The 19,778-nt window shown below is 40.6% G+C and overlaps 1 protein-coding gene across 1 annotated transcript in view; it reads left to right on the forward strand.

Annotated features, from left to right (window-relative positions):
• The first annotated feature begins 453 nt into the window (after positions 1-453).
• The window catches only part of prkdc (protein kinase, DNA-activated, catalytic subunit), a 32,745-nt gene continuing 13,420 nt past the window's right edge, over positions 454-19,778 (forward strand). Inside the window, exons 1-50 of the mRNA XM_085418353.1 lie at positions 454-771; positions 1,490-1,566; positions 1,646-1,750; positions 1,926-2,000; positions 2,189-2,297; positions 2,389-2,501; positions 2,626-2,725; positions 2,797-2,852; positions 2,930-2,960; positions 3,039-3,196; positions 3,341-3,487; positions 3,786-3,950; positions 4,043-4,211; positions 4,341-4,390; positions 4,506-4,622; positions 4,965-5,114; positions 5,295-5,404; positions 5,651-5,810; positions 6,009-6,095; positions 6,230-6,349; positions 8,371-8,530; positions 8,620-8,729; positions 9,010-9,097; positions 9,221-9,384; positions 9,697-9,849; positions 11,170-11,277; positions 11,413-11,639; positions 11,766-11,860; positions 12,155-12,257; positions 12,485-12,618; positions 12,808-13,038; positions 13,165-13,391; positions 13,486-13,694; positions 13,823-13,955; positions 14,072-14,230; positions 14,398-14,601; positions 14,713-14,901; positions 15,060-15,164; positions 15,261-15,428; positions 15,678-15,805; positions 15,941-16,148; positions 16,765-16,943; positions 17,044-17,212; positions 17,659-17,724; positions 17,801-17,864; positions 17,958-18,106; positions 18,288-18,428; positions 18,606-18,725; positions 18,819-18,962; positions 19,161-19,312. Of these exons, the coding sequence (XP_085274479.1) occupies positions 609-771; positions 1,490-1,566; positions 1,646-1,750; positions 1,926-2,000; positions 2,189-2,297; positions 2,389-2,501; positions 2,626-2,725; positions 2,797-2,852; positions 2,930-2,960; positions 3,039-3,196; positions 3,341-3,487; positions 3,786-3,950; positions 4,043-4,211; positions 4,341-4,390; positions 4,506-4,622; positions 4,965-5,114; positions 5,295-5,404; positions 5,651-5,810; positions 6,009-6,095; positions 6,230-6,349; positions 8,371-8,530; positions 8,620-8,729; positions 9,010-9,097; positions 9,221-9,384; positions 9,697-9,849; positions 11,170-11,277; positions 11,413-11,639; positions 11,766-11,860; positions 12,155-12,257; positions 12,485-12,618; positions 12,808-13,038; positions 13,165-13,391; positions 13,486-13,694; positions 13,823-13,955; positions 14,072-14,230; positions 14,398-14,601; positions 14,713-14,901; positions 15,060-15,164; positions 15,261-15,428; positions 15,678-15,805; positions 15,941-16,148; positions 16,765-16,943; positions 17,044-17,212; positions 17,659-17,724; positions 17,801-17,864; positions 17,958-18,106; positions 18,288-18,428; positions 18,606-18,725; positions 18,819-18,962; positions 19,161-19,312 (6,749 nt within the window). The 5' untranslated portion in view covers positions 454-608. The remainder of the gene's footprint in view (positions 772-1,489; positions 1,567-1,645; positions 1,751-1,925; positions 2,001-2,188; positions 2,298-2,388; positions 2,502-2,625; positions 2,726-2,796; positions 2,853-2,929; positions 2,961-3,038; positions 3,197-3,340; positions 3,488-3,785; positions 3,951-4,042; positions 4,212-4,340; positions 4,391-4,505; positions 4,623-4,964; positions 5,115-5,294; positions 5,405-5,650; positions 5,811-6,008; positions 6,096-6,229; positions 6,350-8,370; positions 8,531-8,619; positions 8,730-9,009; positions 9,098-9,220; positions 9,385-9,696; positions 9,850-11,169; positions 11,278-11,412; positions 11,640-11,765; positions 11,861-12,154; positions 12,258-12,484; positions 12,619-12,807; positions 13,039-13,164; positions 13,392-13,485; positions 13,695-13,822; positions 13,956-14,071; positions 14,231-14,397; positions 14,602-14,712; positions 14,902-15,059; positions 15,165-15,260; positions 15,429-15,677; positions 15,806-15,940; positions 16,149-16,764; positions 16,944-17,043; positions 17,213-17,658; positions 17,725-17,800; positions 17,865-17,957; positions 18,107-18,287; positions 18,429-18,605; positions 18,726-18,818; positions 18,963-19,160; positions 19,313-19,778) is intronic.

A 19,778-nucleotide genomic window follows, 5' to 3' on the forward strand; every position in this document is an offset into this window, starting at 1 on the left:
ATGTAAAGCATATTGTGACCACTAGAGGTCAGTGTTTCGCGTATGACGTAGCGTTAAAGCAGACACAATAATATCGGTACGTTTCCGGTAATCACCTCAAAGTAAACCCTAAGTAACGATTAAACGCATTAATTCCAAGGTAGATATAAATAGAAAATAAAAATAGAAAAAAGAATAGATTTATACTTTTGTCGCTTTTGTAATATGCAAATATTTGTAGTGTTTGATCCGGTAGAGACCTTCAAAATAAATCTTACAAAATTAAAATTTCACAAGTAGATAAATGAAACTACAGTGAAATTCTTCTCGAAATAGTAACGTCTGTTTACAGTGTAATATTACCCCTGTCACTTTATAGGCATTAAATATACACTCGGTCACCCTGTGTACCATTTTTATTTTCGGGGCCTTTATTTTGAAACACACGCAGCTTACATGCTATTGTGATTCTTCCTGATGCGAAGGATTTGGGACTGAATGGCTGTGTGCTGACAGTCTGAAATGTTCAGTGTTTAGCTAGTTAGAAGAACACGTGTTCTCTGTTTGCGGGCTTACCAGATAAATCCACATCTATTTTGCTAATGCTAGCTTAAGCCATCACTCCAGCTATGTCTTCCCACAGCAGCGCTGCAGGAGGAATCCAAGGGCTGCTTCTGAAACTTCACGAATCACTTTCGGACGAAGACACTAGAGCGGCAGCTTTAAAATCTCACGATATTATCGGTGATCTGGTACAGGAGTGCATGGTAACAGCAACCGAGAATGAACTCGGTAAGACAAAAACTCCATTAAACGCTCGCTTTACTGTCCGTCCCAACCTCCCTTAACAATACGGCAATTTTATCTTTCTGGGGCTTCTGTTGCAGATCATCGTCAAATCTATTGAAAGATAAGGGTTTTGGGTTTTTTTTTTTTAGATGGTACTGATGTGTTCGTCGTGCAGACAATATTCATTAGTAACATCGATAACTTTTTTTAATCAATCAATTTGATGCAAGCTCTTCCGCCAAAACTGGTGGGAGGTAACGTTCAGTCGAAACACAACAAAGAAGAACACACGTGATTCTTTGATGATAAGGAAAGTTTCAAGGTGCATTACAGCTTAAATGCAAATATTTATTGTTGAAGAAATAATAGTAATAACGGTTTTAAATGTTATAAAAGCACAAAAAATCAGTAGTTTTGCAGCACAGATCAGAAGTCTGCAGGATGTCGATGCAACCACAGATTCCCTCCATTGCTCTTTATTCCTCAGGGGGGGCTTTAACTCTTTTGTTCCAACAGTACACAACACAGATCGCTAATATTACTAGAAAACAAGCGCAATGTTAAACCCTGGTCATCTGTCAGCATCCTACCAAAGTTTAACAACCATGTTTGTCCCAGTACCTGCTCTGTTGGTCTGTAGCAGAACATTTAAAATTGCACAGATGAAAAAAGTACTAAGATTTCTTAATCCGTCTTTTTTTATCTTTTTTATGGCATCCAGCACTGCAGACATCTTTATTGTTCTCGGAAGACTATGGGTTGCTTACCTTCCTCAAGAAGTCCCTGGCTTTGGATGAGGTGGGTTTCTCGAACTATAGTAAACAACTATGTAAGTAAGTGTTAAGTTCTCCTGTTGGCTGATATATCTGTTTTCCAGCTGCGGGACACTCGGATTGAAATCCTGTTTTTTTTGGAGAAGTTCTTGGACAAAGTCTCACCAACGCTCAAAGGTTGGGAAAAGACTTACGCCACTGACATAAGAGTAAGTATTCTTTTCCATTATTTATTTATTTTTTTTTACATGTCTTTATTGTGTGTTACATGGTAAAGACAGGGCTGTGACCGGTGAGACGACAGGTATAACTACATCAGCACTGTTACTAGTACAGATTTGCTTTTATATGTGTAAATGTTTTGGTAATTCTGTGCCTTTTAAGGACACATGCATCATCGTGTACACAAAAGACAAAGGAGCCAAATGCAGGACCCCAGTGCTGGAGCTCCTTATTAAGGTTGGTTTCTAGTTAGACTCCAGGAACTGCCCTCAGACCTGAGGAAGAGATCCATTAAAAACAGATTTTTAAATTCCTGTGATCTTGCAATGTTTGTTCTTTAATGGACTTTAGAATTTAAAAGATTTAAAACTGGACTTTTACTTTTGTTCTTCTTAAAGATCATCCTTGTTAATGTGTCTCATTAGGTTCTCCAAACTACAAAGGCTTCCAGTGTTGCTGCAAACTTTAGAATCACAAAAATATTTGACAAATATTACAGCGAGCTGTGTGAGAAGAGCAGACTGCCAGATTCAGGCGAGTGCCACTTTAATAAAAAAAAAAGGAAGTAAAAAAGATGAAAAGGGTTTCGATTAATTTATTCATTTATGATTATTATTTGTTATAGTCCTTGGAAAAGTCTATGAGTTGCTGGGAGTTCTTGCAGAAGTTCATCCCAGTGAGATGGTCAACAGCTCAGACAAACTCTACAGGGCTTACCTAGGAGAACTGAAAGATCAGGTACGGAGCATTCATACAGAAGAATGATGGAAAAGTTGTGATTAACTAAAGGCTAAAAGAAAACAAAAAAAGACTGTCTGATGAGCATGACAGCACCAGCTGGTTTCATCTTTGTTTTTTGCAGATGACCTCTTCAACAAAGGAACCCAAGCTTTTAGTGGTTGCTGGATGTCTGAGAGGAATCACTGCCCTAATGGTCAACTTCACTAAAACCATGGAAGAAGGTGAGTGCTCACCTGTTTCAGCTTAGATTCATAAGAACTATTTATTACTTGTAATTGTTCCTGATTTGCAGACCCAGCAACATCCAAGGAAATCTTTCAGTACACCTTAAAGTCAATCAGTCCCCAGGTAATTCAGAGAGTGCATTTTCATCAATATTTAACATTTTTGTTATGTTTCTATAAACTTTATCTTTTTTTATACAGATGGACATGACTCGATATGCAGTCACGTTTGGTAAGTCTTGTGATTTCTTGGCAAACTAATGATAAAACTTTTAAAAAGTAATCTTTCGTTGATCTGTTTCTTTAACAGCCGGCCTCAGGTTGCTCGCCAGACATGCCTCCCAATTCAGCAGCTGCCTCATGGACCACTACAAACCTTTATTTGAAGTCATGTCCAAACTCTGTGGACACATCAATGGGGAAATGAAGAAGACGAGTTACTATGCACTTGAGGCCTTCCTCAAACAGGTGAAACACTTCAAGTCATAGCTGCAAAGGCACAGCCGGACTAACCTTGGATACACGCTAAATAAAATCAGTGGCATGTCTCTGCACATGCACGCTGAGGTTAAGAGTCTAAATATTTTGATGCTTTTTGTGATTATTTGTCAGGTTGCATTGTTGGTGGCTGACAATATCGAGGAGCATAAAACCAAGCTGAAGTTCTTCATGCAGAAGTTCTGCAGCATCATTAAGACCATGGACTCGACATACAAAGAGCTGTCGATTGCCATACGAGGATATGGATTCTTTGCAGCGGTACGTCTGTCTCCTGTGATAGCTGTAGTAAATGCAAATCATTTGAGTAACAAGTAGATAAAGTCTGTCCATATGAATGAATTGTTGTAAACTAAAACAGATCTGTACATTGCTTTCAAATAGTCAGTTGTTCCCGGTTGTAGGGTATGCTTAAAACGGACTTGTGTGCACCGAGGCCCAGTGTGAGATAGATATGGATTATTTTGAACTGTGAATCATGCAAAGCTACTCTGATGGAGTCCAACACAATGTGGCTCGAAATGAGTGTTTCTTTTTTGTTTCTTTGTTTTTTTTATAGCCATGCAAGAAGGTTTGCCCCCAGGACGTAGACTTGATGTACACCGAGCTGATTCAGCGCTGTAAGCAGATGTACCTGACAGAGTCCGACGGGGAGGATGACAGCTTCTACCAGCTGCCCAGCTTTCTGGACTCGATAGCCAGTGTTCTTATTCACCTGGACAAGGTATATATTCTGTTGCAGTTTACTTTGACGTTAAGTTAAATAACAGCAAATAACGTTGGACTGTAATCTCCTGTTTGTTTCAATGACCCCAGATTCCAGAGGTATATACACCACTGCTAGAGCGCCTCCTTGTGGTGCAGATCGACAGCTTTCCTCAGTACAGCGAGAGAATGCAGATTGCTTGCACCAGGTCCATCCTTAAGGTGCTTGTGGCCATCGCTTCTAAAGGACCCGTTCTATGGAGTTTCATTAGCTCTGTGGGTGAGTGGATCATGAGCACACTGGACCTGCTTCAAACACCCTTAACCCTTTATTAACGTCTGTTATTTATTCATGGCTGTTTAAATGCTTCACTGGAGGACAGGACACTTATCTTTGCCTCTTTTTCAGTTCACCAAGGCTTGATCCGCGTCTGCTCAAAACCCCTCACTCTTTCTGAGGTCAGACTTTTCTTTTTACACAAATGTGTACAGTTTGTAATAAGTTGAAGGCTTTTTTGGTGTGGAATTATTTCCTTATTGTTCTAATAAAGTACATTTCTCCATCATCTTGCAGGACACATCGAGCAGTTCCTCTGAGTCTTCCCAAGTTCGCACTGGGAAGTGGAAAGTTCCAGCTAGTCACGACTACCTTTCTCTGTATAAAAACCTTTTAGACTGCGATCGGTTGAAGGTACATTTATGTTCTTACTTGCCTGTTAAAATGCATATTACACATTACATATTATTTAGCTGTGTAATCTTGAAACAGCATTTACATATCTATAGAAAAGTCTATGTTCTGCTGTTAAACTGCAAGGAGTCTTTAAAGTCAGTAGCTAAAATTATGCAGACGTCCTTTGAAGGCCTCATGTATTCACTGTTTTTAATATTCAGGTGTAGTTGATCCTGACATATGTTCTATGTGCTCTCAATGGTTAAAAACATGCTTTGTGGCTGGAAAATGTCATAAATGAAAAGCCATTTGGAAAGCAGCGCATTTCATTCACTTCCTCACTTGTGCCGTCCTCTGCAGGATTCAGGTTTTTTGGATGGAGCGTTTGAAAGTCAGAATGCAGCTCTCGGGTCTTTGAGCCGTCTCCTGTATGACGAGTTGGTGAAGTCGATTCTGCGTATCGTGGAAAAACTGGACTTGTCAGTGCAAAAAGTAACAACAGGAGAGGAGGTAGGGTCTCACGCTAATGTTACGTTTTTATGTATTTTTCTTCATTGACCCATATATGGGAGTTGACAGATGCACAGGGTATTTTTATTAGCATCAGTTTAAACAGAGCACATTTAGTTTTTCAAAAGCGTTTCTGCTGGTTGACCTTCATCACCTGCCACTTATCTCTGTGTTGACCAGGCTCCAGATGATGCAGCCCACATCCTGCCCTCGTCCGACCCCACTGCTCACCTGCTCCCCAATAAGGTCAAAGACTTCACCGCCTTTATCAATCTGGTGGACTTCTGCAGGTAACTGAGACAGAACTTTCCACTTTTTCCACATGGGAGCAGAACTGTGTGGGATTCTTTTTATATGTGCTTTTCCCACTAGTGTGAATTTGGCCAAGTACAGCTGATCTATGCATTTTTTTATGCCCCAGTTTCCACTGTCTTCCACCTTGGACACTGGTTTACATCACATTATAATATAAGAAACAGCCACCCATATTTTGTTTCACAACTGGAGTGAAAACTTTTTTTCCCCTGCTTCCACAGTGAGTTGTTGCTGAATAAACACATGGAGTATTTTCACTCTTGGATGTATCCCCTAAGTCATGAGCTCATCCTCCACTCCATAAGAAATCCTCTTGTCAGTGGCTTTTACAAGCTGCTTTCTGTCACCATGAAAATTGCCAAGAGAATAAAGTACTACCAGGTAGGTTTTTTATTTTTGGGATATTTGAAAAATGAATTTTGCCAGCTGCTCATGAAGCAAGAATATCAAGTTGTTTCATCATGTCTTATAAGTCGAATAAATTTGTTTATCATTAAGATTCTATGTAGCCGGTGAGGCTTGTTCATCGTAAGTTTTTCCATTAAATACATAATATAATACATATCTGCCTTTGAACAGGGAGTTGGACTGAGAAACTCGACATCCCCCCAGAGTGACTCGGTGAAAACTGCTTGTTTTGCACTCTTCTCCAAGTTTGGAAAAGAGGTAGCTTCTCATTACAGCGCTTTTGCAGGAATGTTGTAAACATGCTTTCTGCTACTATAAAGTGAAATAGAGCTGTACTGTGGAATTTAAAGTGTATGTTTTTATGTATTTATGTGACTTTTTTTTCTGGCTAGGTGTGTGTCAGAATGAAGCAGTACAAAGATGAGCTCCTGGCATCCTGCTTGACTTTTGTCCTCTCATTGCACCACAACATTGTAGCTCTGGACATCAAGGCCTATTGTCCTGCTCTTGAGGTGGGATTCTTTTTTTTTTTTTTTCTTTTTTTTTGCTCCATGATATATTTCTAATGATATATTTCTGTGCAAAAACGCTAATGTACACTAATGTTCCGCTGCAGTGATAGTTGAGAGGCTGTAGGAATATTCAGAACTAGCTTAATTACAAAACAAACAAATAACCAGTTGAGTATAAATCTCAACCCAGTGACATTTAACAGCAGGTGCCCAAGTATGTGCAACTACAAGCAAAGTACTTAGCAAGCTAGCTGTCAGGCAAACGTTAGCTAAAATGTATCAGGTAAATTGGTTGCTAAAAATGGTTATTTACTATAAAATATCGGAAAATTTTAGATAAATATTTTGAATATGTTTATTAAATAGTAGTTATTAGTGTCAACAATTGAATATACCGTAAATGTCGGGCTATAAGCCGCTACTTTTTGCACAAGCTTTGAACCCTGCGGCTTTTAGTCAGGTGCGGCTTTTCTATAGATTGTCCATGATTTTTGTGATATCGTAAGACGATTTGTTTTGTTTGTTCCGCTGTTGTACGGCACTACGTTGCCTGGCGGAAGGATCGGGGTTCAAGAGTGGTATGTTGGTCACATGTCCATCCGCCAGGCAACATAGTGCCGTACAAGTAGCGCGAAAAACAAACTTCAAAGTAGCGCTACGCGTTCAGCGGGAGTCGTGGATGACGAGCGGCGATAAACTTGCGAAAAGCAAGTTGTGCTCAACTCCACCGGTGGATTCTGACAGCGTGGAAAAGTGTGAAAACATCCACGATCACCAACGGATTTCGAAGGGCTGGACTGCTGCATGATGGAGAGGAGGACACCGCCACGGCCCTTCAGAGGGTGTTCGACTCCGACACTGACACTGACAATGAGGATTTCTTTGGTTTTGAAAGTGACAACGAAGGAAAGAAGCTGAGAGTGGATGACGAAGCCATCCTGATCCTGTTCGTATCCGACACTGGAGAAGAGGACTTTGGTGGTTTTAGAGCGCAGGAAGATGGTGGTGAATGACTGACTTTTCTTCTTGTTAAAGCCGTGTCACTGCACCTGAGCCTAAAAGGTAGTCTGAATCTATTTTTCTGGTGTGCTGTAGGTTATTGTTATGTAATACATTTGTTACTCATTTATGAAGCACAGCACATGTGCAAATATGTACCCATAACTTGTTTTTCAAAATATTAATAAAAGGGGTGTGTCTCCAAACAGCCATCTCTTTCCTGACAATTCCCTTTGTGCATATTCTCTTACATATGATGAGTCAACATTGAAACACCTGCGGCTTTTGGTCAGGTGCGGCTAATGTATGTACAAAACAGGATTTTCCCCTGATTTTAGCTTGTGCGGCTAATATTCAGGTGCGCTTTGTAGTCCGGGAAATACGGTATGCTGAATTAATAAATGTAATAATAAAAGCTAAACAGTTAGCCTAGCTAGCTAACAATAATGGCTAAATTAATAATAATAATAATAATAATAATAATAATAATAATGGATACTTTATTGATCCCCATGGGGAAATTACTTGTTTTTCTCTGCATTTGACCCATTCACTCAGTGAAGCAGTGGGCAGCCCACTAAGCAGGCGCCCGGGGAGCAGTGTGTAGGGACGGTACCTTGCTCAGGGGTACCTCAGGGTAGCCGTTAAGTGGATTCGAACCGCCGACCTTCCGATCATGGGGCGACCACTTTACCTACTGAGCTATCCCTGCCCAATTTGAATAGAAATTGAATAGAAAATTATTGAATAGCTTGGCTTTTTTTTGGCTCTAAACTGCTTTTAGAGCCACTTTTTTATTAAGAAAATGAAAATAAATGAATTAATAAAAGCCAGTTTGCCTTTGCACCTTGTTTAATGGTGTGAGTAAGTTTTCTATATTTCCCTGATAGGGCTAAGAGGATAAACAACCAAAGTGGGAAAGCTCTGGTTTAATTTTTCTTTTCATTAATTGTAATTTTTACCATTTGTGCTACCTGATTCTGAAGACTTATACGTCTGTGTGTACTTGTAAATGGGTCTAGACTGCTCTGAAATTAGGCCTGAGCCACATTCCTTTGGCCAACGCAGCCTTAGATGCTCTTGAGGACTGGTCCTCACACATTCCTCTGAAGACGATGCAGCCCTGCTACACCAGTGTCCTTCCTATTCTGGACGGATACCTGAAAACCTCCTCCACTGACAGTAAGAAGGATGATAGCTGAGCTAAATCACAGCTGGTCAGTTGGACATATCATAAACAAAAAGTGTAAATCTGTTGTTGTTTACTTTAGACAAAGATGAGAGCAACTGGGAGGTGATATCGTCTTTGTCTTCAAAAAGTGACAGAGGATACAGCAGGGTGATGAGCAGGCTTCTGAAGAAATCCGACCAGCTTTCTATGGTAATTGATTAGAAGCAACTTGCTCATGCAATACTCATAATAAAGGAGAAGTCTCATTGTTATAACAAAAACTCCTAATTAAGACGTTTCTGTTTTTATTTATGTGTCAACCACCATATCAGTTGTAGTCACTACACAGCCAGATTAATGCACAATTCAGTGTTATTGGGTGTTTCCATTTTTTGTACAAATGCAAAACACAACAGTCACGATCAATAACATTGAACTACTTTTTATTTAGCAACGAGTCCAAAAACTTAATATTAACCTTTGTTTGTAGGAAGATGCTCCTCTTGTCAAGGTGAGGCTGAGGGTAGTGAAGCTACTCGGTCACTTGGGAGGAAAGTTAAATAGAAACCTTGTAACTGGTAAGGATCTCTAAAACCAACCCTTTTTAAAGTTTTTTTTTTTTTAAATATTCTACTCTATTTTACATCGATTTGTTATTGTGATGTATTTCTGTTACCATAAGCCTCTGCTCTGGCATTTAGTGGTCTCCTCAGAAGAAATGATGAAGAAATTTGTGTCTTGGGATACTGAGAAAAGACTCAGCTTTGCAGTGCCATTCAAGGACATGAAGCCGGTCATCTTCCTCGACCCATTTTTGCCTCGGATCAGTGAGCTGGCTCTTTCCACAAGTGACAGACAAACTAAAGTAAGTCCTCTAACAGTCGTTTTTGAACATGGCAAGATACTACACCCATGTTGCTCTCCGATACATCCATCGGAGTGGGAATGTGTATGAATGTTAGATTGTAAGCACTTAACAACTTAGAAAACGTGCTTGTGTGAATGGGTGTGATTGGGTGAATGAATTAGTTGTATAAAATGCTTTGAGGGCTCAGAGTAGAAAAGCACTATGTTGCCAGTCTATTTACCATCACTTGGAGTTTAAAAAAAGAAAATTCTGTGAGTCACACTTATCAACATCCACTTTGCTCAGAATTACTCCCTGTCTTTGATGTAGGTAGCAGCTTGTGAGCTGCTCCACAGCATGGTGGTCTACATGGTTGGGAAGAGTGCCCAGATGGCTGAAGGAGAGAATACATTGCCACCTATGTACAAGCTACACAAACGACTGTTTCCTGTCCTACTACGTCTGGCTTGCGATGTTGATCAGGTATTTCATTTCATCTATATGCTGACGATTGCCAGCTTTATCTACCTTTCAATCGCTTGATTGTCTTAGCGATTGTTAAGTCATGGATGACTCTAAATTTTTAAAAATTTTAATAACGTAAAACAGAAGCAATTTTTCCTCTGGTACCCCTCACCTGAAAAGTTTGGTTACTAATCTTGGGGTAACAGTCGACACTGCTGTTAGTTTTGATGGCCACATAAATGGGGTGGTGAAATCTTGATTCTATTACCTCAGATGTCTGTCAAAGGTTAAGTCTTTTCTTTCCAGACGCAACTTGGAAACTGTCATCCATGCTTTTATAACCTCACGTTGGATTACTGCAACTCCCTTTTAATGGGGGTTGGCCAGGGCACTGCAACTAGTGCAGAATGCTGCGGCATGTTTTTAAATGGTAAAAGAAAATTTGACCATATTACTCTGGTTCTGGCCGCCTTACACTGGCTTCCTATTTTAAAATCCTTTTACTGGTTTTTAAATCCTTAAATGGTCTGGCACCTGTATAATTGTCTGATCTGCTGAAGCCCTATGTCCCCCCTCGCTCATTCCAGTCAGCTGAGCAGTCCCTAAATTACGGCTGAAACTTAGATGAGACCGAGCGTTCTCTATTGTGGCCCTGAAGCTTTGCAATGATCTTCCTCTTCACGTTAAGCAATCTACATCAGTGCTGGTTTTTAAATCCAGATTAAAAACTCATTTTTATTCCCTATCCTTTGACTCAGTGGGTAACTGACACTGTTGTTTTATTGTTATTTATTTATTGTATTTATTATTCTTATTGTATTTTTTATATTTATGCTCTACAGCACTTTGGTCGGCCATGTGTCGTTTTTTTAAAGTGCTATATACATTTATGGTATGGTATTTTTTCCCCATCAAACTGTCTTAATGGTAATTGAGATGTTGGCTAATAAATCCTCTAAAGAAATCAGAGAATTTCTAAAAGATTACAAATTCTTTATGAGAGCAAAGAAAGATTTTTGGTGTGTGTTTAATGAGAAATGCATGCGCCTTTAAACAGGCAGGTGTAGCAAACACCAGCTCTGTCCTGCTGAGTGCCACCAACTGAGATTTGTCCATTTAAATAAATAAATCATGCTGAACAACATATTTACAGCTATATGGAGATGACGTGGTGGATGATCTGTACAGGCAACATAGAACATCTCATCCAAGCTACTTTATAAATTGCTGTGATAGAAATAAATAAAAAAAATTGAAGAAACAGAACTAAACATTAAGCACACTTGCTCACTGCCTTGTTTAGACCCTGACTTTTTTCTTTCTGGATTTCTTTGCTAGGTAACCAGACAGCTGTTTGAACCACTGGTTATGCAGCTCATTCACTGGTTCACAAATAACAAGAAGTTTGAGAGCCAGGACACAGTTGCTGTTCTTGAGGCCATCCTGGTAAGCGTTTGAATACTACAGTTCTAGGTTAAACACAGTTTTTGAGTCTTTTCCCTTTATTCCCTTTCCATCATTGGTCACACAGGAGCTGTTTCTCTGTAATAGTTTAAGCCTCACATGGTTTGCTCTCTTCAGGACGGCGTGGTCGACCCAATGGACAGCACTCTCAGAGACTTCTGTGGCCGCTGCATTGAAGAGTTTGTCAAATGGTCTATCAAGCAAACCACCCCCAAGCAGCAGGAGAGGAGTCCCACCAACATGAAGTCTTTGTTTAAGCGCATCTACAGCTTGGCTCTCCACCCCAATGGCTTCAAAAGACTTGGTGCTGCCTTAGCATTCAATAGCATCTACAGACAATTCAGGTGGAAAGGAATTCTGTCTGTCTACTCGCATTTTACCCTCTAAATTGTGACCATGGCCGTTAACTGGGTCCTTTGAATAAGGGATATTATGCTGTGCTGAATGCAGTCATCTGTGTCTCTCTCCAGGGAGGAAAATTCATTGGTGGAACAGTTTGTCTTCGAGGTTCTCGTCATATTTGTCGAAAGTCTGGCTCTTGCACACTCAGATGAACGATCTATGGGTAATTGTCACATCAGCATTGTAGACTGTGCACTTGGATTTTCATGTCATTATCAACCTCTCCCTCTCTCATTAAAGACAGATTATGTAAGACAATCACTCCTTAATGTGTTCTGCTTTGTAACATTTGTTAATTTATTTATGCCAGAATTTGCACAAACTGATTTATAGGAATTATATTTCAAGAAAATATGCAAAAAAGTTTGTATAGTGTGTTTTTATATTTGGTCAAATATGTTGAAGGGTATTTCTTTTAGGATTTGTGATGCTTTTCTTGCAACTCCCTCATACTCAGGTACATTACAGCAGTGTGGCAGTGCCATTGACCATTTAAAAAGAATAATCAAACACAAGGCTCCCAGTCTCAATCACCACAATGCAAAGAGACGCATCCCAAGGTTGGTACCATGGTGAAAATGAAAATCCTTTCTACTTCTTTGCTTTTATTAAATGTGCATTCAATTTATACGTCCAATGATGTCAATTTTGCAGTATATCACATTGTGACCTAACATTGCCACTCGTCTCCATATGAAAACAAAAGAACGATGAAAAAATTAAGGATAAAAATTAGCACATTTCAAGCAGTTTAAATATCGTTCTTTCTTTCTTGCTCTTTTTTCAGAGGCTTTCCGCCCGATGAGAAGCTGTGCCTCTCAGATGTGGTTTCATGGCTCTTGGAGCAATGTGGCCGCCCTCAGACTGAGTGTCGCCATAAATGCATGGAGCTCCTGTATGAGTTTATCCCCCTCCTCCCAGGTGAGAACCAACAGTTTAATTTTTGCAAAGGTGACCTGAAAATTTAAAATGGGCACATGCAAATTAAAAAAAGAAAACCCACTTAAAAACAATTAATTGAGATTTACAGTTTAGCATAATAACTACCCTGCTACTCTAAATGAACTTCTGCCAAACATGTCAGTAAATTCCCGAATGTGTGTGACTTAGGGAAGAAATCCCCACCTCAGTGGGTGGATGGCATGCTGAAGGATCATGGCACAGACTTTCTGATGTCACAGTTTGAGGGCGGAGGTCTCCTCTCCCAACCAACACTCAGGGACCTGACGAGCCCTTTCAGTGTCCGAGCCACGCTGCAGTGGCTGGACCTCCTGCTGGCTGTTCTGGACTGCTACAACACTTTCATCGGCCTACACATTATCAAGCCTCAGTACATTCTAAGTAAGTCTATATTTGTGCCAAAGTTTCTCCAAGTTCACTGCTCTGCGTAACATTATCAAATGAATTCTACATCAGTTTGGTAGATTCCAGTGATTCCAATTAATCTCTGCTTATTTGATGTTCAAGGCTCAAAAGACAAATCGAGGTTTCTGAAAGCTCTGCATTTCTTTCTGACGGAGCTGGCAACTCATGAACTGGTAGCAGCAGAGAGCTGTTTCCCACTTGGTGAGAAGACCTCACACTTCAGCCCAAGAGAGGTGGAGCAGTACAACTACAGCAAATGCACCATCATTGTCCGCCTGCTGGAGTTCACCACAATGATTCTTGCCAAAGGAGACAAGGAGCTTTGGAAGGTATCGCTGAATTACAAGAACTGACAATAAGTAACTTGGTGCTGATTCTTCCATTTCAAAGTTTTACTCATCATGTCCTTATTTTTATTCATAGTCTCTGGAACAAGAGTTTTTATGCTCAGTTTTTTTCGAGCTGACTGCGATGGTGGTTTGCGAGCCGTCCGCTGTAGGCTTCAACATGGCAGATGTGGAGGTAATGAAGAACCTACCAGAAGTGTGTGTTCCTCTACTGAAAGCACTGCTGGCCTCACCTTACTGCAGTCGTCTGGAAAGCAGCTTGAGGACAAAAATCTCATGTAAAAGGTTGAGTTCTCTTATTTGTTAAAGAAAGATACGTAGGGCTTTAATTTGACTCTGCAGCACTGGTGCAATTATCAAAACCACTAATGTTTTGGTTTTTTCCTCCTAAATTTCTTTAATGAACACTGTAGTGTAGAGGGCTTGTGCAACGTAGACCTGTACCATTCCAGCACTCTCAGCCACCATGACCAGATGGAAATGGTTCTGTCTTCCTGTAAGCAAATTCACAAAGCCGGCTTCCTCAGCTCCATCCTGCACAGCCAGGTATGAACATTAAACCAAAGTAAGGTTGCCTGGATATTTTATTATTTATTTATAACACGTACTGCATCATCTCTACTGAATGCACTGCCGTAAGATCTTTTTGTGTGTTCCTTAAGGATTCATCTTATGGCAAAAAACTTGGATCCCAGCTTCTAATGACGGTGTATAAAGGCATAGCACCAGGAGAAGAAAGGAAGGCACTTCCATCCTTAGACGTAAACACCAGGAGGGTTGCAGATGGTCTGCTTCAGCTTGCGTTTTCTCTCAGTCAGCAGGTCAGTGTTGCTGCTCAATCTGGTGTTAGTGAAACATCAAGTCACTGAACTAAAAAGCAAACTGGGACTGATAAGATTCCCATTTTGAGCAGTGTTGCTTTGAAGGTAACTAGTGTTTGAGGTAACAGTGCTTTCTAACGTTGTGCATTATTGCTATTTCTTTGCAGAGCGAGCAGTTGGTAGATTTGCTCTTGAACACCATCATGCTTTCTGTGCCCGTGTCTGGAAGTCATAGCCACAACTTCCTGAGCTTCTCGCATGGCGAGTACTTCTACAGCCTTTTTCAGGCGACCATCAACACTGAGCTGCTGAGAAGTCTGAACACAACAGTGCCACGCCTGATGAAAGCTTCTTCCCAAAACCCCAGCATGGTACTTGTCATTTTTAGTTAGTTTACGATAAAACTGTAACCACGGGCATCTGAAGACGGATAACTTCTTGTTTTCTCATTACAAACTTGATTTTTATTTCCTGGTGTTCAGGTGAGCGTGTTGCTGAATGGCATGCTGGACCACAGCTTTAAAGAACGATCGGTGAGGAAGACTCAGGGGAAGCAGCTGGTTGAAGAGGTGCTAAAACGATGGATGAGCCTGCAGTCATGGTGGGAGGGAGATTCTTCCACCCCAGAGAGCAAAACTGCCATCCTCCTGCTGCTCTCCAAGCTTCTGCAGGTATCAGGAGGATCAAATTACTGCTGTCTGCCCCCTGCTAAAAAGCCATAAACTAAAACTGTGAAAATATGTTAAGACCTTTGTAATAGTAATAGTGCAGATATATTGGTGTTTCTTTTCATTTTAGTTCATTTTATTGAATTTCTCTCTCTGAACAGATTGACTCCTCTGTCTGCTCCGATATAAAACATGAAGCATTCAGACAGGTGTTTTCCACTTTCACTGTGCTGCTGGTTGACATGAATCTGCCGCTGAATCTCAAGGTAGTAACAGATTTTATTTAAGTTACGGGACAGTTTTATGTATTAAGTTATTTTCTAGTCGGTGAAACTTTATGCTGAACTCAATCAATTTTTCAGAGCCAGGCTCTGCTGGTGTTGCCCTTCTTCACAACACTCCCAGAAGAGCCACTAGCTGAGCTGCAGGTAGCGCTCGACACCCTGGTGGCTTCACACTTCCCCATGCAGTCTGATGAGTTTGCTAAGGGCTCCCTTCATCGCAACAACTACATGGACTGTGTCCGAAAGGTAAACAGTGGGATTTAGAAAGTAGTAGTAGTGTGCGTGCCTGCGTGAAATACCCTTTGATCTGACTACAAAAGATTGGTTATACATGAGGAGATATATATATATATATATATATATATATATATATATATATATATATATATATATATATATATAAGGAGATGGATGGATGGTTTTACTGACAATTTGCTTTGGAGGTTGTTGATTTAGACCATTGCAGCTATCAGCTCTACATCTTCCATCTCTTAGTTCCTGGATGCCCTGGAGCTTTCTCAGAGCCCACTCCTGCTCAAACTACTTGCGGGAATTTTGTGTCGAGACACAAAACACATCATGGAGGACCAGTTCCAAACCTGTTTCCAAAGAACTGCCAAGCGGTAGGCAAAAGTTTTTAATTTGTTAGAGCCACATTACAGCAGTGACTCTATAGATCTTTACTGTTCCACTACAAGGAGATGTAGTTGTATGAGTTGCTTTCATTATGTGCAATGTTTTTGCCAATGTCTGTTTAGGGCAAGCGTTGAGCGGCAGCTCCAGCTGCTGTGTACAGTTTACGGGGTGATTCAACAAGGTGACGTGCCGATGAGCTCCATGCTGCAGGCCATGATGGAGAGAGTTCTGCTGCCTCTGGCCTCTCACTGCAGCGCCAAGGCCCTGAATGACTTCTTCATCACAAACGTCTTTGACATAATTTCTTTCCTGCTCAGTCGATTCAGCAAGGTTTGCCTCTGAACACTGTTAACAGTGATCTAGTTAACTGGATATTTTTCTTCACTGATGTAAATTGTGGACAATAACTGAAAAATCTGAAGTCCCCGCTAATTTTGGCAGGAATGCTGGCAGGAACATTGCTGTCAGCATTGATGTTGATGATGGCATCAGTTATCACGTTGCAGAATCCTCCCTAAAAGTGTTAGAATACGATCAGTATAGGTCACATTAGGAGTGCCTGCTATGGGATTGGCTCTCAGTAAAGCGAGTGCTTTACTGAGAGTCTCATGTTCTGTCAGTCTCCCCAATTTCTTCTCAGTTAACCAGAGGAAATGTTCCTCATCTTCAAATTTCTGACATGAGTCTAGCAGCAGAGCACACATTCAGCATTCAGAGCTAATTCAACTGGACATGAAAGGTTTTCTGTCACCTCTGTAAGAGTCACTCTGATCAAGCATGAACCCAGTTTTATTCCATTTAGTGCATCTTTTTATTTGTTGACATGCCTGTGTTGTTGTGCTGGCCACTGCCTGTCAAATGAAAGACGAGAAACTCTGTCCCATTCTGTTTTTGTATCATTGTTATTATTTAACCTGAACTATGATCATTCATTTCTCACTTTCAGTCAAGCGAGACAGCCTTTGAGGTCCAATTGCTGAAGAAGAATGGCTGCTACAAGCTGATGGAGCTTTTGTATTCACGGCTTCCCAAAGAAGAGGTTTACTCAAAAGAGTCCCGCATTAATCAAGCCTACTGTCGCTCTGAGAAAACTGAGGGAAACGAGATGTCCAAGACTTTGATCAAGTAGGCCTCTCCAGCGCTTTGGTCACTTAAATTCCATTTTTATTTCATGAATAAGTGATTCATTCGTGATATATGATTACATACATTTTATTTCAATTAGGTCGTGTTTTGAAGCCTTCACTGAGAACATGGCTGGTGAGACTCAGCTCCTTGAACTCCGGAGACGCTATCACTGCACTTCGTACAACTGCGCCATCGCCGTCATCAGCTGCAGCTTCAGCGAGCCCAAATTCTACCATGGCTTCCTCTTCAGTGAGAAACCTGAGAAGGTAGTGCTTCGTTTGTATAAATACACCAACATCTCTCAGACGGCCTAGTTTAGTACAATGCAGTACAAACTACTTTTTTTTAGTTTATTTAATAGGAAAATTGGATATTGTGCTCACACTGTGTGTAATTGTGTCTTTCAACAAAGTGATGCATGCTGATAAATTTAGAATTAAACAGAAACACTCCAGCTTGTGCTTTTGATCCCTGCTGGCTGACTAAAACATGTTTGTCCTGTCGCACATGATCCTTTAGCAGGGATTATGTGCTTAAATTAGGAGGAGCAAGAAAACAAAACTCAGTTGACCATAATCTGCATTCTACTGACATCTAGTGGTGACATTTAAACACTGTTACTTGTGATACTCTGTAATTCATATAAAGTGGTAAAAAGTTTACTGTTAGTGACTTCACAGGACCTTACTGATGGTGTTTTCTTTTGTTCCAGAATCAGTTTATTCTTGAAAACATTATTGATGTTGAAAGGACCTACAACTTTCCAATTGAAATTGAGGTATGTGTTGTTGTTTGTTTGTTTTTTCTGCTAGTTTTAGTCATGGTTTATTAATTTATTTTTTTAAACATTGCAGGTCCCGCTTGAGAGGAAAAAGAAATACGTTATGATTCGAAAAGAAGTAAATGAAGAGAATGGAGGTAAGAAGTGTTTCTGTTTGTCACAGACGTATAAATGTATCTTACTGCAGCTTGACGGTGTGTGTTTCTGTGATTTATTTGTGGTTTCCACAGAAGCTCCAGTCTATCTGTCCTCCCAGTCATACATGGCTGACAGCAGCCTGAGCGAGGAGATGAGCCAGTTTGACTTTTCCACAGGAGTCCAAAGCTTTTCCTTCAGTTCCCAAAACCCAGAAGGAGAAAAGCGGGCTGTTGCAAAAAGAGTTAGTTTTTTCTGTCTTTTAAAATGAGAACACAGGAGTTTAAAATGACTATTGTATAACCAGTTGAACATTTTTGAAAGCCCCAATGGAAACCAGTGTTAAGGATAAGTCATTTGCTGTTTCAAAATGGCTCTGGTTTCATGGTTATCAAGAAGGTTTGCTAACGTGTTTGTAAATCTAGGAGACAGAGGAGATGAGCCCGTCCCAGGATGCAATGGTTGATCTAGAAATGGATGAGCTAAACCAGCATGAATGCATGACGACCATGACTGCTCTTATTGGGCACATGCAAAGGAACAACATAACCCCCAAAACTGAACAGGTCAGTGCCAAAGTACGGCAGGTTTTCATTATTTATAACAGGATTAAGTAAGTCTGACGTTTACTTCAAATCCTAAAAATTTTCATGTAATTACAACTCTCTAATTAATCTCTGTAATGAATATTATGAATGTATGATGACTACTGAGGAGTTTGTGTCAAATGCTCTGTAAAACAGGGAAATGTGCCCAGTGAGCTTCCTCCATGGATGAAATTCCTACATGGAAAACTGGCAAATCCATCAACACCTCTGAACATTCGACTCTTCATCTCTAAGCTGATCATCAACACAGAGGAGGTGGATGTCCCTCAGTTAATTCTTTCAAATATAGAAATTAGTTAATAAAATAGGTTGTACGACTCATTTTCTTTTTTCTTTTTTTTTCTCCAGGTGTTTCGGCCTTATGCCAAGTACTGGCTTGGGCCACTTCTACAGCTTGTTGTCTCTGGAAACACTGGAGGAGTGGGGATCCATTTTATGGTGGTGGATGTGGTGGTTACGGTGCTATCCTGGACAAGCCTGGCTACACCCAAAGTTTGTCATAGTTCAATTTATGAATGTGAAAACGTGGCACCAAATCAGCTGCGATTCAGTTAATTTATTTATTTATTTTTGTTAAAACGCTACGGAGAGTCATAAATTGTATTTTACTCATTTGTTATCTGCTATGATATGATACATTTCTTATAATAAAAGTTTATCATTGATAACTTCTCTTTTTTTTAATCTAAGGGTAACCCCAGAGATGAAGTCCTTGCCAACCGGCTGCTGGAGTTCCTGATGAAGCACTGCTTTCACTCTAAGAGGCCCGTTTTCCGCCACAACCTGGAGATCATCCGCACTCTGGTAGAGTGCTGGAAAGACTGTCTGCATGTGCCTTACAGGTAGTGCTCACACAAGATCACATCAAGTCCAGATAAACTTAACAGTCACCAATATTTAAGCTGCTGGCATCTTATTTTGTACATCAAAAATCTGCATTTAATTACCAACATGGTAAATGGCCTGTATTTGTATAGCGCTTTACTAGTCCCTAAGGACCCCAAAGTGCTTTACACAACCAGTCACACACACATTCACACACTGGTGATGGCAAGCTACATTGTAGCCACAGCCACCCTGGGGGCACTGACAGAGGCGAGGCTGCTGGACACTGGCGCCACCGGGCCCTCTGACCACCACCAGTAGGCAACAGGTGAAGTGTCTTGCCCAAGGACACAACGACCGAGACTGTCGGAGCCGGGGCTCGAACCGGCAACCTTCCGATTACAAGACGAACGCCCAACTCTTGAGCCACGATCGCCCCATGTGTTATAAACACTGGTGTGCTGAACAGAGAATGAAATCTTT

The sequence above is a fragment of the Rhamphochromis longiceps genome, linkage group LG9 (genome assembly GCF_057381845.1).
Source record: "Rhamphochromis longiceps isolate RC_006_pf linkage group LG9, R_longiceps_female_GT1.1, whole genome shotgun sequence".
Classification (NCBI taxonomy): domain Eukaryota; kingdom Metazoa; phylum Chordata; class Actinopteri; order Cichliformes; family Cichlidae; genus Rhamphochromis; species Rhamphochromis longiceps.